At 41.4% G+C, this 17,415-nt stretch overlaps 1 protein-coding gene across 8 annotated transcripts in view; it reads left to right on the forward strand.

Moving 5' to 3' along the window:
• mllt10 (MLLT10 histone lysine methyltransferase DOT1L cofactor) overlaps positions 1 to 17,415 on the forward strand; it is a 454,712-nt gene that overhangs the window by 124,430 nt on the left and 312,867 nt on the right. For all 8 annotated transcript variants that reach the window (XM_060824984.1, XM_060824989.1, XM_060824988.1 and 5 more), the window contains one exon: positions 11,710 to 12,306. In XM_060824984.1, the coding sequence (XP_060680967.1) occupies positions 11,710 to 12,306 (597 nt within the window). The remainder of the gene's footprint in view (positions 1 to 11,709; positions 12,307 to 17,415) is intronic.

Here is a 17,415-nt window from a genome sequence, read left to right on the forward strand (position 1 = left end):
CTCTGCACTACTCAAGGGATTAATTTGATGCCAACTGTCTATACTTGACATCGGCCTCCTTTTTCTTGACCAGAACCTAAATATCTCAAGTCTCTATTCCTACCAGCCTTGCCCTTCACTCTAACAAGAACATGCTGTCCCTGAACTCTGTCTCTCCTTGAAAGCTTCCCATTTGCCAGATGTCCATTTTACTTGTTAATCGTCTCTCCCAATGAAGTTTTGAAAGTTCCTGTCTCATACCATTGATATTGCCCTTGTCCCAAGTTAGAACTTGAAAACGTGTGAACCAGGTCTATCCTTTCCATTATTATTTTAAAATGAATTGAATTGTGGTTACTAGTCCCAAATGCACCCCCATAAACACCTGAGTCACTTGCCATATCTTGTTTACCAAGTGGAAGTAGATTTTTCTCCCTTCTGTAGTAGGCCATCTATATTTTAATTGAGAAAGTGTTCTTAACACAGTAATCCCAATGCAAATCCTTAAAATTATGGCAGTCCTAGTCTTATGTTTGGGAAGTTAACATCCCCCTACTATTACAAGCTTATTGCTTGGAACTGTCTCTGATCTCCCGGAGGCCCACTGAAGATGTTACCTAGTAGGTTGACAAAACATTTGGAAATTAACCTTCCAGCTCAGAGGGCAAACCTGCATCCAGAACCTCAACCTGAGCTACAAATCTTCTCAAAACTCGCTCTCCCTATATATTTGCTCCTTAACTTCTTGCTGACTACTGGGGGCCTATAGTACAATCCCACCAAAGTGATCATACCTTTCTTATTTCTCGCTCCACTCACCTTTACTGGAAGATCCACCTGAAATATCGTAAATACTGCCATGATGTTTGCCCTAATCAAAAAAGCTACTCCCCCTCTTTTCTTACCACCTCTTCTAGTCTATCTGTATCATCTATGGCCAAGAACATTGAGCTTTGAGTCCTGTTCCTCCGTCAGCCATCTTTCTGTAATAGGCAAAAGATGCTGGAAGCCTGAGTCTAGATTAGAGTGGTGCTGGAAAAGCACAGCAGGTCAGGCAGCATCCAAGGAGCAGGAAAATTGACGTTTCGGGCAAAAGCCCTTTATCAGGAATAGAGGGAGGGAGCCTCCGTGCTGGAGTGATAAATGGGGGCGGTGGGACTGGGGAGAAGGTAGCAAAGAGTACAATGGGTGGATGGAGGTGGGGATGAAGGTGAATAGGTCAGAGGGGAGTGTAGAGCGGATAGGTGGGAAGGGAGATTGGCAGATTGGACAGGTCATGTGGATGGTACTGAGCTGGAAGTTTGGAACTGGGGTAAGCTGAGGGGAGGGGAAATGAGGAAACTGGTGAAGTCCACATTGATGCCCTAGGGTTGAAGTATTCCAAGGTGGAAGATGAAGCGTTCTTCCTCTAGTCGTCTGGTGGTGAGGGAGGGTGGTGGAGGAGGCCCAGGACCTCCATGACCTTGGCAGAGTGGGAGTTGAAATGTTGGGCCACAGGGCCATGTGGTTGATTGGTGCGGATGTCCCGGCGATGTTCTCTAAAGTGCTCTGCGAGGAGGCGTCCAGTCTCCCCAATGTAGAGGAGACCACATCAGGTGCAACGGATACAATAAATGACATTGGTGGATGTGCAGATGAAACTTTGATGGATGTGGAAGGCTCCTTTGGGGCCTTAGATGGAGGTGAGGGAGGAGCTGTGGGCGCAGGTTTTGCAGTTCCTGCAGTGGCAAGGAAGGATGCCAGGACGGGAGGGTGGTTTGTTGGGGGGCGTGGACGTGATCAGGTAGTCACGGAGGGAATGGTCTTTGTGGAAAGCGGAAAGGGGTGGGGAGGGAAATACATCTCTGGTAGTGGGGTCCGTTTGGAGGTGACGGAAATGTCGGCGGATAATGTGGTTTATGCAAGGTTGAAAGGGTGAAAGGTGAGGGCCAGGAGGGTTCTGTCCTTGTTACAGTTGGAGTGGTGAGCTTTGAGCATGGAGGTGAGGGATGTGGATAAGATGCTTGGAGGGCACCTTCAATCACATGGGAAGGGAAATTACAGTCTGTAAAAGAGGAGGCAATCTGTGGTGGAACTGGTCCTCCTGGGAGCAGATACAGCGGCAGCAGAGGATTTGGGAATACGGAATTGGAGTTTTTGCAGGAGGTAGGATGGGAAGAGTTGAAATCCAGGTAACTGTGGTAGTGGGTAGTTTAGTAAAAAAAAAAGTGTGAAGTCGGTCGTCATTAATGGAGATGGAGAGGCCCAGGAAGGCAGGAAGGGGAGGGAAGTGTCAGATGGTCCAGGTGAATTTAAGGTCGGGGTGGAATGTGTTGGTGAAGTTGATGAACTGCTCGACCTCCTTGTGGGAGCACGAGGTGGCACCGATGACTGTCAATTAGAAACAAAAACAGAAAGCCAAAACACCATATGCTTTCTTAACCACCCTGTCCACTTGGCTGGCAGCTTTGAGGGATCTATGTACTTGAACACCCAGATCCCTCTGTTCCTCCACACTGCCGAGAATCCTGTCTTTAATCCTATATTCAGCATTCAAGTTTAACTTTCCAAAATGCATCATTTCGCATTTATCCATGTTGAACTTCATCTGCCATTTCTCAGCCCAGCTCTGCATCCTGTCTATGTCACAATAGCCCTCGATACTATAACAGCACCTCCAAACTTTGTCATCAGCAGATTTACTAACCCACCCCTCAACCTCCTCATCCAAATTATTTTATAAATACTACAAAGAGCAGTGGCCCAAAAACAAAGTCCTGAGGGACACCACTCACCACTGACCTACAGGCAGAATACTTTCCATCTACAACCACTCTCTGCCTTCTGTCAGCCAACCAGTTCTGAATCCAGACATCCAAATCTCCCTGTATCCCATTCTTGCTGACTTTATGAATGAGCCTACCATGGGAACCTTATCAAATGCCTTGCTGAAGTCCATTTACACCACATCCATTGCTTGACCTTCGAAAACCTGTCTCGTCACCACCTCAAAGAACTCAATAAGATTTGTGAGGCACGACTTGCCCCTGAGAAAGCCAAGCTGATTGCCTTTAATCAGTCTGTGCTTTTCCAAATAGTCATACGTCCCATCCCTCAGAATTCTTTCCAAAACCTTGCTGACCAAAGACGTAAGACTAACTGGTCTGTAATTGCCAGGGATTTCCCTGTTCCTCCTCTTGAAAAGAGGAACAACATTTGCCTCCGTCCAATCCTCAGGTATGACTCCTGTGGAGAATGAGGAAGCAAAGATCTTCGTAGGCAGCTTAGCAACCTCTTTTCTCGCTTTCTGGAGCAACCTAGGATAAATCTGGTCTGGCCCTGGGGACTTACCAATCTTAATGTTTGCCAAACTTTCCAGCATACCAAATTCATCAATCTTGATCTGTTCAAGCCTGTTTCCCAGTTCCTCAAAGTTCTCATTCACAACAAGGTTGTTTTCCTTAGTGAAAACCGAAGCAAAAACTTAGGGCTTCCCCTATCTGATCAGACTCCATGCACAAGTTCCCTGCACTACTTTCTCCCTGATCATTCTCTTATTCCTCACGTATTAGTAAAATGCCTTTTGGGTTGTCCCTAATCCTTCCTGCCAAGCCTCTTTTGTGCCCCCTCCTGGCTCTCCTCAGTCCATTTCTCAGCTCCTTTCTAGCAACTCTGTAATCCTCTAAAGCTGTGCTGGATCCTTGCTGCTTCCACCTTACGTAAGCTGCCTTCTTCCTTTTTGACAGGAAGCTCCTCTGTTCTTGCCATCCAAGGCTCCTTAATCTTACCCCTTCTTGCCCGTCTCAGAGGAACAAATTTGTGCATCATTCGCAACAATTGCTCCTTAAACAGTCTCTACATGCCTGTGCCCTTTCTTGGAGCAGTTGCTCCCAATCTGTACTTCCGAACTCCTGTCTGATAGCATCATAATTTCCTCTTCCCAAATTAAATATATTCCCTTGGTAACTGCTCCTTTCCCTCTCCAAGGCACTGGTAAATGTGAAGCAGTTGTGGTCACTGTCACCAACTGACACTTGTCCTGGCTCATTACTGAGCTTTAAATCCAAAATGGCCTCTCCCCTTGACGACCATTCCACATACTGAATAAGGAAACCCTCCTGAACACACCTCAAAAAAACAATTCCATCCAAACCATCTGCATGTAGGAGATTCCAGTCAACATTGGGAAAGTTGAAGTCACTCATAACAACAACCCTGCTACATCTACATTTTTCCAAAATCTGCCGGCCTATGAGTTCTTCAATCTCCTACTGCTGTTAGGGGGTCTGTAGAAAATCCCCGATGAGGTGGCTGCTCCCTTGCTATTCCTAACTTCCACCCATACTGACTCAGTAGTCCAACCTTCCTGAACAACCTTCGTTTTTGTAGCTGTGATGTGTTCTCTGATTAGCAATGCTACACCCTCTCCTTTTTCCACCCTCCCTGTTCTTTTTAAATGTTCTAAACCCTGGAATATCTCTCAATCATTCCTGCCCCTGTGAAACCCACATCTCCGTTTTGGCCACAGTATCATAGTCTCAAGTACTGATCCATGCTGTAAGTCATCACTCTTCTTGTGTTAAAGCAGACACACTTTAACCGATCCCTTTGTTTCATTGTGAAAAACCTTCCTATTAGATTCACCACATCCTGTCACTGCCCCAACGACAACTACCTCCTCTCAGATATGTAGCTCTGGGTCCCACCCCTTGCCAAACTAGTTTAATCCCTTCCGACCCACACAAACTAATCTCCCATCCAGAACATTTGTGCCCCTCCAGTTCAAGTGCAATCTGTCCTCCTCGTACAGGACCTACCTTCCCCAGAAGATATCCTAATGGTCTAGGTATCTGAAGCCCTCCATCCTGCACCAGCTTTGCAGCCACGTGTTAAGCTGCACTCGCTGACTGTTCCTTGTGGCACTGGTAGCAAAACTGAGATCACTACTCTACTCGTCCTGCTCTTTGGCTTCCAACCTAGCTCTCTGTAGTCACTTGTCAGATCCTCAGTCCTTTTCCTGGCTATATCATTGGTGCCAATACGTACCTTGATTTCTGGCTGCTCACCCTATCCCTCCAGAATCCTGTAAATCTGAGCGGCGACATCCCGGACCCTGGCACCTGGGAGGCAACATACTTTCCGGGAGTACCGTTCCTGACCACAATGTCTCCTGTCAATCCGTCTAACTATTGAGTGCCCTACCGCTAGTGCTTTTCTATTCTCCCCCCTTCCCTTCTGAGCCTCAGTGCCAGAGACCTGACAACTAAGGGTCTTCCCTGGTAGACTGTCCCCACCAGCAGTATCCAAAACTGCTCTATCTGTTGGTTCCCTTTCCTCCCCCTAACTGTAACCTAGCTGTCCTTATCCTGTGTCTGAGGAGTGACCACCTCCCTGTACATCCTCTCAATTTCTCCCTCAGCCTCCTGGATGATCCAGAATTCACCTACTCCTTTTTTTCAAGGAGCTGGAATTGGGTGCAATCCTGCAGATGTGGTTGGCAGAGACGTGTCGTGTGTCTCACCTGCCCACATTCAGCAGGAGGAACATGCAATACCCCGCTAATCTGAAAGCCCACACAGGACTAAACAAGGAAGAGAAGAAAAGCAAAAAAAAACCTGAAAACTTACTGAGTTTACAGGTTCTTAGTAAGGTTAGAGGAGGTGGGTGGGAGGGAGGGAGTTGGGTCTCTGGTTTAGATCTCATCTGTTTAAAAACTCTGCCTTCTCTCCTGTGTCTCTCGAGGTAAGTCCCTTTTTAAGTGGGAGAAACTGACTTACTCGGCAGCCCTCGCTTCTTTCAGCCCTCTCTCCTCGTCACTCTGTTCAAAATGGAGGCCGTCCCTATCTTTCATGGATGAGAGTTGCTGATGCATGACATGTTATAATATGAAATACACATCTGCCAGTTTGTGCATACCTAAGTCCCACTGATCGCAAACTTCATGACTTGATAATCTGCTTCGTCAGTGAATGTGGCATAAATTTTAGGACGCTGAGGTGAAGAACTTATCTCTGCTTGGTAAAAATAATGCCGAGAGCTTTTAACATCTGCTTACACAAACAAGATCTTGAACTAAACATCTCATTTAAAACATAACATCCAAGATAGTTGAGCCCTCAATTCTCATTGGATTTTCAGTGTAAATTTGATGCTGAGGTCTCTGAAGTGAGTCTCGAGCCCATAACTATCCACCTCAAGGTGATTGTGCTCTAACAGAATTGGAACCTCATCTAAAAATATTTGTTCTATTTTACTAGCAATTTGAGTAATAGGAGTGAAGACTGAGTTAGAAAGGTAACAAATAGTGTTGCATATTGAATTTGAAGCTGACTGTTGGTTAATGGGGCACTCGAGTTCAGTGAATTCAATTGATCTTGAGTGAGCAGTTAGGGAGGGAAGCAGAGAAGTTGTTAAAGCCTAAAGAATAACTGAGTTTGCTCAGTTTCATTAAGAGGAATGTTTGGCTTTTAGAGGGTAGATCGTAGCATTCGGGTACAGTCATTAGACTAGCAATTCAGAGTCTTAGATATTAATTTAAATATTATCATTGCAGTTTATCAAGTTTAAATTTAATTCATAAATTTGGAATGTACAAGTGAGTCATAGTCATTATAAAACAGTTCCTTACTATTGTCAAAACCCATCTAGTTCTTACCTAGTTCTGTCTGCGTGAGACTCTGGACCCATAGCAACATGGTTGACTTTTAATTGTCAATAATGTAGTGCTGGAAAAGCACAGCAGTCAGGCAGCATCCGAGAAGCAGGAGAATCGACATTTTGGGCATAAGCCCTTCATCAGGAATCACTTTCAATGAAATGACTTTTAAGTGGCTTACCTTACTTCAAGGGAAATTGGGAATGAGGAACAAATGCTGCCAGCTTGTCAATGCCATAAAATAATAAATTATGTTAAATAGATGAGAGGCTTTGAGACTAGATTGTTTTAGTTTTTTTGAAATACAAATTTCTTTTTCCCTTCCTCTTTCTGTGCATTCCTCTTTTGCTCGTCCTTATTTTCCCTACACCCCCAGTTGCTTCTCCCCGTTCTGCTGAGTAAAATATTATTTTGACAAGCGATCTTTAGTCTTCTGACTGCTCATTAGCATATTTGATAAACAAAGTACAGAACAATCTTGATTATCCAACGAGATGGAGGGAGAGTGTTTTGTTCGGATAACTGGTCTGATCGTAAACAAAGGAAGCCATGCTGAACGTAATTTATGTAAAAATAGCATGCAGAGTTTTTATTTCATTTAATCGATAAAATGTATGCAAACACTGGATATTGCTGAAAAAATTCATGGTATTTTACAAATAAAATCACTTTTTGTGTAAATAAGATTCATTTAGGTGGAGGTCAGTTATTATTTTTTGAAGAAAATATCCAGCCACTGTTGCTTGAGGTGCTTGTGTTTCTTTGCTCCACTGCTCCAATCACAGCTTTGTGTACACTTCAAATGATGCATTTATTAGACGTATATTGTTGGCATCCATTTTATCAATCTTAGACAAATATGTCTTTAGACACAATGTTTTGCTTCACAGCAGGTATGAGTCAAAGTAATTATATCGAACATGAAGTAATTTTTAAATTTTAAATACTTACTATTTTAAAATTTGTGCATCATAGTAAATATGGATATCTTTGGCAATTTTGCTTGGTCATAATTTCCTGCAATTAAAACACTGGGAATACGTAAACCACCTTTTTTATCGCCCAGTACCAACTCCTCACTCATCCTGATTTTATTTCATTTGCCAGTTTTCAAATTGAAACACCATTCAAAATTCTCATCGCAATTCTGACAACATTCTCACCATTTCAGACCAGGTGAAATTCTATCCATTCATTTTCAATCTTATTTGATTACTAAAATGCTCTTCTGATCATCCTTCCCCAAACCCCCAGCCCTACTCCATAAATATTAGACCATTTAAAATCCTATATGCTGTTGCAGTCAACTCATCATCCTCCTTGCTAATGCACTTAGATTTCCCGATCGCGATTGTCGCATTAGTGTTGATAACATCTCTTTGAAACATTTTTACAGGTCTTTGAGATTTTATTTAGATAATCTGAAATTCAGATAACTGAGGTTGTTCTGTATTTTCAAATGACAGTCTTTTTGCTTTTGGTCTGAAAGCAGCAAGTAGATCATTGTTCTTTTAAACAGGTGTAACGACAAAGGAGGCAAGAGAAAAACAGATGGCAAAGGTGTAAGATACAGGAAACGTTCCCAATATTTTTGTTTACCTTTTCGTATGGTTAATAATCACATATGCAATGCACTTTATGATGTTAAAGATTCAGATTGTGAAATTCAACTACCTGGCGTGTTTTCTGGTGCTACAAATGCTATTTTTCCTTCAAAATGGTGTCTGCAGTGCAAGTGTGTACTTCAGTTAGACCTGTCAAACATAATTTTAGACAAACCAAAGAAGTGCGGATGCTGGAAATCGGAAATTGCTAAAAAAAAACTCAGCAGCCTGGCAGCATCTGTGGAGTGAAAGCCAAGTTAATATTTCGGGTCCAGTAAATCATCTTAACAGTTCTGAAGAAACTTCGCTGGACCCAAAATGTTAACTCTTTCTCTGCTCAGATTCTGCTAGACCTGCTGAGTTCTTACAACAATTTCTCAATTTGAAACATAATTTTAGTGTGGATGGGTAGTAAGTTTTGGAGTGTAAAGTTCCAGCTTGCCCTTTCTTAACCTTAAGCAGCTCACAATGAGTTCAGCAGCCAGCATAAGTGCCATTAGCACTCTTTTAAAAGAATCATCAACTGCATTATGTTTGTGATCGATTTTCTGCTGGTTTTTGCTTTGATTCTAGAAGTGTTTTGGTGGTTTCCAGAGTTATTTAAAGTTACTTCGGCCTATTGAGAATAGTATTGTACATGCTATAGAACTTCATTATCTTTTCTTCATAACTTGTATCCAATCATAGTACAGTAGAATGGATAAACCTTTTGCCTCCAGCATGTCACAGAAGGAATAGAGCAGGCTAAATAGGAGAACAGCAGCAGGAAAGGGTTCTTCAGAGTAGACTACATTTCACTGAAGGTGTTAGGGGGTGCAGTTCTCCTGAGAAACAGTATTTTAGAAATCTTATTCACTAAGGGCATTCTTATTGAAATCAATCACTTTCTGCATCCACAAGCATAGCTCAGACTAGGAGAAGGATGACATAACAAGGAGTTGTGAAATTGATTGTGGTCACTAATCACTTATTGGGACTTTGTCCAGATTGAAGCAGGTTATGTTTACACCCTCACCCAGTTTTCATGAACAGCTATTTAGGCGAGATCAGTGAGGCTATGTATTCTGAGAAAATGGATTTGAAGCATGAAGACACGGCTTCACCAGATTTGCAGGGTTTCCTGCAGGGTGCCATTTAGTGTGCTAGAGTTACTGCACACACACTGAGATGTATCAGCAACAAAAGGAATTCTGTGTCGGTGTGTGAGTCATGAAGATTGTTGCCTGCCAACCTGGCAGCTCATTGACAAGAGGCAAGTAACATTCATGCCATCAGTTCTGAGTGTGAATATTCCTCCTTCTTCACTACCATCCTTTGATTCTTGCAGTTCCTCCATTTTGTGTGCAGATTGTAATTCTTGATCATCTGAAAGCCGTAAGAGATTGTCCTTTGAGAAAGTTGGGAAAGCATGAGATGAATTCGCAGCTTATAACGAATTATGTGATATAGGTTAAGTGGTATGTGAAAAGATGACTTGGGTGTGAGAATATCTTTTCCATGGATAGAATGTGAACATTACTGGCAAGATCAGCATTTGTTGTCCATCCCTAGATGCCTATGAGGTAGCAGTGAATTGCCTTCTTGAACAGTCCATCTAGTATAAATAGACTATATTAATAGTGTTGGAGGGGATTTCCAGGCTTTGGGACCAGTTATAGTAAAGGCTTAGCGATGTAATTCCAACTTGGGACTGGTTGTGGCTGAAGGGCAACTTGGCAATGGTATCCTTATCCATCAATTGCCCTGTCCTTCTAAGTGGCATTTAGAAGGTGCTGTTGAAAGAGTTTTGGTGAGTTGGTGCAGTGTGTTTTCTAAATTTATGTACTACTGTGATTAAGTGTTGCTGGGGAGCACATGATTTTCAAAATGGTAAGTGGGCTGCTAATTAAGTGGGCTTTTTATTCTTGTGTTGAATAAATTGATTCAGTGAATGGAAAGTATGCCATCTAAGATAATTGGCCTCCAGTGATTCCAGTCATGTTATTTTGTACTAAATATGACTTGAATGAGTGGAGAATTTCCCTCGATTCCCATTCATTTCATGTTTACGAGAGTTCGTTGATGTCATTATGGTCAGATGCTGTGTTTATGTCAATGGCAGTCATTGTCACCTCGCCTCTTTAATTCAACTCTGCCTGTGTTGAAGCAAGTAGATGATTCTGGTAGAACCCAAACTGACTATCGATGGGCAGGTTATTGTGCAAAAGCACTACCTGATAATCCTAGTAATGACATGTACTGTTACTTCACTGATGGTCAAGAGTAGACTGGCTTAATTGGTGACTGGGTTGGTTTTGTCCTCCATTTTCAGGATATCACCTACCTGGGCAATTTGGGTAGGTACCAATGATGTAGTTCTCCTTAAACAGCCTGATAAGGAATTCAACTATTGTAGAGCATATATCTTCAGTATAACAGCTGGGATAATGTCAAAGCCTACAGACTCTGTTGTTTTAAGTACCTTTAACTGTCTTTTTAATACTGCATAGGGGTGAATCAAAAGACTAGTATCTGTGATTTAGAGGACCTCGAGGAGAGCAAAATGGTTAACAATGCACAGGAAACTTGACATCATTCAGGGCAAAGCAGTTCACTAAATTGGCACTGCACCCATAAACATTCAGTCCCTCAGCACCAGTGCTCAGTAGCAGCACTGTGTGCCATCTCCAAGATGCACTGCAGAAATTCATCCAGGGCTCTTTAGACAGCATCTTCCATATCCATGACTGCTTCCATTTGGAAGGACTTGGCAGCAAGTACATGGGAACGTTACCTGCCAGTTCCCTCCAAGCCACTCACCATTCAGACTTGGAAATATATCAATGTTCCTATAGTATTGGTTCAAAATGCTGGAATTCCCTTTCTAATGACATTGTGTGTCCACATAGGCTGCAATGGATCAAGAAGACAGCTCACCACTACCTTCTCAAGGGTGACTAGGGGCCGGCCAATAAATGTTGGCCAACCAGCGATGACCACATCCACGGAATGATTTGTTAAAAAATGATTAATTCATAAAACTAAGTCTAACACTTTTTAAAAAAATCAATACCTTGTTAGAATACCTGACTAATTAAAATCTACTTGCCATTGCTTAATTAATCTGGAGAATTAGTCATCAAGAAGTCTTTATTTTGCATGTCTTCAGAATCACAACTTAGGTTTTAGAACTAAGGAATGCTACCCAGCAAATACTGTTTTTGTAGTGTATGCACTTTTAATTACATTATAAAAAATGTGCTGTGAAAATTATTTGTGAAGCTGGTTTTGTAAATGGGATGTAAGATTTTAAACCGATCTTTTAAAGTTGAAAAAAGCAAATTACTGAAATCGGTATTCAATTTTATTTGCTTAAAGCTAATTTTGACATTTCAGTTTTAAACTTTTCATTTTATAGAGCAGTTAAGAAATCAAAATTCAGTACTACTTGTTTCTTTATTTTCATTCACCTTACTCATAGAGTTTCATAAGTGAATTTCTTTTTTGTTACAGGCAATCTAATAGGAACCGTATCCAGCATAAAATCATCTGGCAGTTCAGTCCAATCACCGCAAGAGTTTCAAGCTTTCACTGAACCAGATATAAGAAGTGATAGTTTCAGCGATTCACAACAGTCCTCAAACAGAGAGACAGCTAAAGAAGAAACTCTTGACCAAGAAGGGACTTTAATTAGTAATAGTCCTGTGCTGGGCCTCCCACCAACCTCTGGACCTCCTGAAATAATAAACATTGAACATTCAAAACACACTGAGAGTGGTTGTGAAGATAAAGACATTTCTGATGTTACTACTGTTCCTTCAAGTGGTGTATCGGGTTATAAAAGAACTCAAAATTCAGTCGGGGAGGAAGAAGCAATTAAAGAAAAAAAGAGAAAGGGAAATAAAAAGTACAAACATGGACCTGGCAGACCAAAAGGAAGTAAAAATAAAGATAGCATTTCTCAGCTTTCTCTCTCATCTGCATCGCCATCGTCATCAGTTACATCTGCTGCAGGCAGTGTGGCAAGTGTAAGCCTGCAGAAATCTCCATCCCTACTCCGAAATGGAAGTTTACAGAATCTTAGTGTCAGCTCATCTCCAGCAGGTTCAGGTGGGTGTTTGCATATACTTGTGTACAAAAAAATCGTAGTGTTTAAATAAAATCATCTATCTATTAGCCTTCTCATCTCCTTTTTGCTCATCCCCCCTTGGTTTGCTCCAGCCTCCCTCATGTCCTTCTCTCTTTCCTCTCCCCCCCGCCCCCGCCATTACTTGCCTGCGCACTTGCACCTTGGTATGGTTGGAAGTGCTGCAGAGGATTCTATTCTAGGTATTTAAACTATACGGTTGTTTTGACATGGGGTAAATTATTGTTATGATCAAAGAATTTGTGGGGTGTTATTAATAAGATGTTAAATTGTCCATCTACTGTCCAGGCTAGGTGGGTTAGCTGTGGCAAATGTGGGGTTACAGGGATAATGTAGGAGGGTGGGTCTGGGTGTACAGACATTTGGAGAGTCAGTGTGGTCTAGATGGGCCGAATGGCGCTTCTATAATTCTATGAAAAGCACAAAATGCTGCAAATTTGGCAGTCTTTGCAGAGAGTGAAACAGAAATATGCCTCCAGTCAACTATATTTCATCAGAACTGGGTTAATAATCTAAAAAGTCAACTCTGTCTCACTCTTTACACAGCCATCACAGTACATCCAGCATTTTCTGTTTTGACATTAGATTTTCTGCTGCTTCAGTATTTTGCTTTTGGATTTTCAGAATATTCCAAACACTAGAAAGAGAAACTGAAAATCACGGAAAGGGAATTCCAAAGAACAGGTCAAGGCAAAAGAAATAGGAATGGACAGAAACCACAGTCAAGATGGGAGGTAAAACTGGATGAAACTTTAAGCATAGGGTGGGGCAAGAACCTTGAGAGTATTAAGATAGGAAATTGATTTTAAAATCAATGTAATGAGCAACTAGAGTACAAAATAGGTAATGGTGTGTTGGACCAGTTGAAGGTTGCATAGAAAGAAGGTTGGAAAACCTACAGTAAGAATATTGAGCAAACAGATCTGGAGATGTGAAACGCGTGGACAAAGGTTTCAGAAAAGTCCTTTAAGTGGAAAATGTTGTTGAGCTGGAAATAAGCTGTATTGGTAATGGTAGAATTTATTAAGTTTATTGTCGCCAATAGGATATGATTAAAGAAGCTGATATTTTTAAAAAAGTATTTTAAATGTCAAGCAGACAGTGTTCACTTATGGTTTTTACCTTGTAGCCCTGTACCACTTCCTATGGTATGTTCTACCACTGCCAGCAGTAATGCTGGGTGGAAATTAGTGCTAACTATTTCAGCATCAATTCCGTATTCTTCTTTTTCATCTTGCAACTTGCACTTGTATAATATTCCGGCTCGCAAAATGTTAAAAGCAGTAGCTGAAATGGTTAAGACAATCAAAGTGTCATCCACAGATTACTCTCTATCCATGTTCCTAGTGGGATAAGGCTTCCACAGGCTCGTGATGATAGTCTGAAAATTCAGTAGATATGGTTGTATTTGATGGTTGTTTGGCCTGCCTATGGGCAGCTGTCAATTTTGACACACTCCGAACTTTGTCCCAAGACCCAATGTTAGGAAAGAGAATTTAGTAGGTTCGAATGGTCTTGGCTGTACCTTGTTTGCATTCTGTTTTGATGCTTAGCTTCACAGCTGAGGAGAGAATTAAAGAGTCAACTTATAGTAGTGTGGAATTGAATTGGTCACTGGGAATGGTGGGTTTCTTTTCTTAAAGGTATTAGTAAATTTGTTGATGTATTCATAGAGTCAGAGCTATATAGCATTGAAACAGACTATGCAGTCCAACTCATCCATGCTGACCAGCTATCCTAAGTTAATCTAGTCCCATTTGCCAGCATTTGGCCCACATCCCTCTTAACCCTTCCTATTCAGATGCCCTCTTAAATGTTGTAACCAGCCTCTACCACTTTCTCTGGCAGCTCATTTAATACATGCACCATCCTCTGTGTGAAAAAGTTGTCCCTTCGGTCCCATTTAAATATTTCTCTCCTACCTTAAACATATGCCCTCCAGTTTTGGACTCCGCTACCCTGGGAAAAGATCTTGGCTATTCACCTTATTCGTGCCCTTCATGATTTTATGAACTTTTATAAGGTCACCCTTCAGTCTCCGTCGCTGTGGGGAAAACAGCCCCAACCTATTCAGCTTATCCTGATAGCTCAAACCCTCCAACCCTGGCAAAATACTTATAAATTTTTCTGAACCCTTTCAAGTTTCACAACATCCTTTCTATAGGAGGGAGACTAGCATTGAATGCAGAATTCTAAAAGCAGCCTAACCAATGCCCTGTACAGCCGAAGCATGACATCCCAACTTGTATACTCAGTGCACTGACCAATAAAAGCAGCATGCCAAATGTTGCCTTCACTATCATAGCTACCTGTGACTCCACTTTCAAGGAACCGTGAACCCGCACTCCAAGGTCTCTTTATTTAGCAACATTCCCCAGGAATTTACCATTAAGTGTAAGGGTAAGTCCTGCTCTGATTTGCCTTTCCAAAATGCAGCACCTCACATTTATCAAAATTAAACTCGGTCTGCCACTCCTCAGTCCACTGGCCCATCTGATTCAAGATCCCACTGTACTCTGAGGTAACCTTCCTTGCTGTCCACAACACCACCAAATTTGGTGTCATCGGCAAGCTTAGTAACCATACCTCCTGTGTTCACATCAGAATCATTTATATAAATGACAATAACTGGTTGGACATTAAAATTGCTTTTTTTAATAAACCCTTAAGAATAGTGTTGGTAAAGTAATTAACTAAATACTTTCAAACTTCCTCCTTGCACAACCTTCAACTGTTCTAACATGCAATGACATATTTTAGACTCCAACTGCTCATTGCTTTGAATTTAAAATCTATTTCCTATCTTAATGCTATTAAGCTTCTTGTCCCATCCGGAGTTTCATCCAGTTTTACCTCCTATCCCTTACTTTGACTGTGTTCTTTGACCATTCCCATTTCCTTTGCCTTGACCCCTGTTCTTTGGAATTTCTTTGCCATGATTTTCAATTTTCCTTTGTAGCTTTTGGAATATTCTGAAAATCTAGGTTCAAAACAGAAAATGCTGGAAGTTTTTACTTTCTTTTTAACTCCTTTGCCAATGCTTGGAGTTTTTGCCTAGTTTGTAACCTATGTGCTAAGTACAACAGTTTTGCAGGCTTCAGGAAGCTTAAACTAAATAAATGCAAGAATTCATGTATCAAGTTTAATGCATTTTCTGGGTCAACAGCCGCTTGCCTTGTATTAATGCAGTACACAAAAGCATTGTTTCCTTCCATAATTTAATGAGACCCGAGGCATAACTGAAACCAGGTACAAGGAAATTGGTCTTTGAATCCTTTTTGCAAGCTATTACCATGGATCTTAATTCAAAGAAGAATGTTCTGTCTTCAGAACCAGCAAATCAACAGTGTTTATAGAATCGGGTTTTGTTTGGATTTTGACTTCATTAGCAATATTTTTCTGTTTTTGTTTGTTACATTGAAATAGATATAATGAAACATTTTACATAGTGTCAGAAAATTGAAGCAAACATTCCTATTCCCAAGCCCATGCCTATTTCTCCCCCAAACATTTGTCCAATTTCTCTTTGAAGTTGAAGCATCTCTCAGATGGTGCTTCCAAATCATTAAACCTAATCACACCTCTGCCAATTTTCTGCCAAATTAGTTTAAATCTGCCTTTTCTGGTTGTCATGCTTCCTATCAATGCCAACAATTTGCATTTTCTTGATCTAGCAAAACAGTTTTATTTTATACATCTTTTGTGAAAACTCTCCCTTTATCATCTCTGGCCTAAAGAGAATAATTCAGCTTCTCGGCACGGTGGCACAGTGGTTAGCACTGCTGCCTCACAGCGCCTGGAGACCCGGGTTCAATTCCCGACTCAGGCGACTAACTGTGTGGAGTTTGCACGTTCTCCCCGTGTCTGCGTGGGTTTCCTCCGGGTGCTCCGGTTTCCTCCCACAGTCCAAAGATGTGCGGGTCAGGTGAATTGGCCAGGATAAATTGCCCGTAGTGTTAGGTAAAAGGGGGTAAATGTAGGGGTATGGGTGGGTTGCGCTTCGGCGGGTCGGTGTGGACTTGTTGGGCCGAAGGGCCTGTTTCCACACTGTAAGTAATCTAATCTAATCTAATCTAATCTCTCATGTCTCCTAGCAGGAGTACCTCGTCTGTAATGCCTTCCAAGCAAAGCTCTTCTACATCCTGTTTATGAGCTTGATAACCTTTCACAAGTATTGTGTTGGACTGTACATAGTACTCTAGCTATTGTCTACCAGTGATGTATTAAAATTTATGGTTTACTGACAACCTTATATATTTGTAATGTCACTTCCGAAGTTTTCTGCGCACCATTCTGTTGCTGCATTTCTCTTAAATAAGTTAAGTGGTACCAAGTTAGTCTCCTTCTGTCACCTCTGCATCATTGTTCAAGGAATCAAGTTGCAGTTGAGAAATTTGAACAGATTGTAGGCTGACACTTAATTGCAACATTGGAAAATGTTGCATTGTCAGCGTTGATGTATTTTGGAAAGTATGAAACTGAGTCCCTGTCTGCTGTCTGAGGTAGAGGTGAATGTTCACATGATACCATATTGTACAAAACCACCGAAGTTCTTCCTGGTGTCCTCAACATTTATGATCAATGTTTCTGAGACACTTTGCTGACATTAAAGATAGTGAACAGTATTGATGAGTTGAGCATTGTGATGATAGGAAGATAAAGCTTGTCAGCGATGCATCCGTTCAGCAACAGGGAAACTTACATTTTGAGAAATAAACTGGAAATATTTTTGAAAAATGTAAATAACTTGATACACAGATGAAGATTTTATAAGCAAGAGGGAAGGTTAAAATAAATGTCTTACATCATGAGCAGTGGAAAATGCGCTATTTGGTTCTATGTTGTATAGGACAGGAGAGAAAAGTTAGGAAAGAGTACAGTTAATTACACAATGTAAGTTTTGTGATGCGATAGAATCAAGAACAATACTTGGCTTGAAAATAATAAAATGCTGGAGATCACAGCGGATCAGGCAGCATCCACGAAGAGAAGGCAAGCTAACATTTCGAGTCTAGATGACTCTTTGTCATAGCTGGCATGAAGTGTGGAGGGAGGAGCATTAATGCAATAGT

This window comes from Hemiscyllium ocellatum, chromosome 5 (genome assembly GCF_020745735.1).
Source record: "Hemiscyllium ocellatum isolate sHemOce1 chromosome 5, sHemOce1.pat.X.cur, whole genome shotgun sequence".
Taxonomy (NCBI): domain Eukaryota; kingdom Metazoa; phylum Chordata; class Chondrichthyes; order Orectolobiformes; family Hemiscylliidae; genus Hemiscyllium; species Hemiscyllium ocellatum.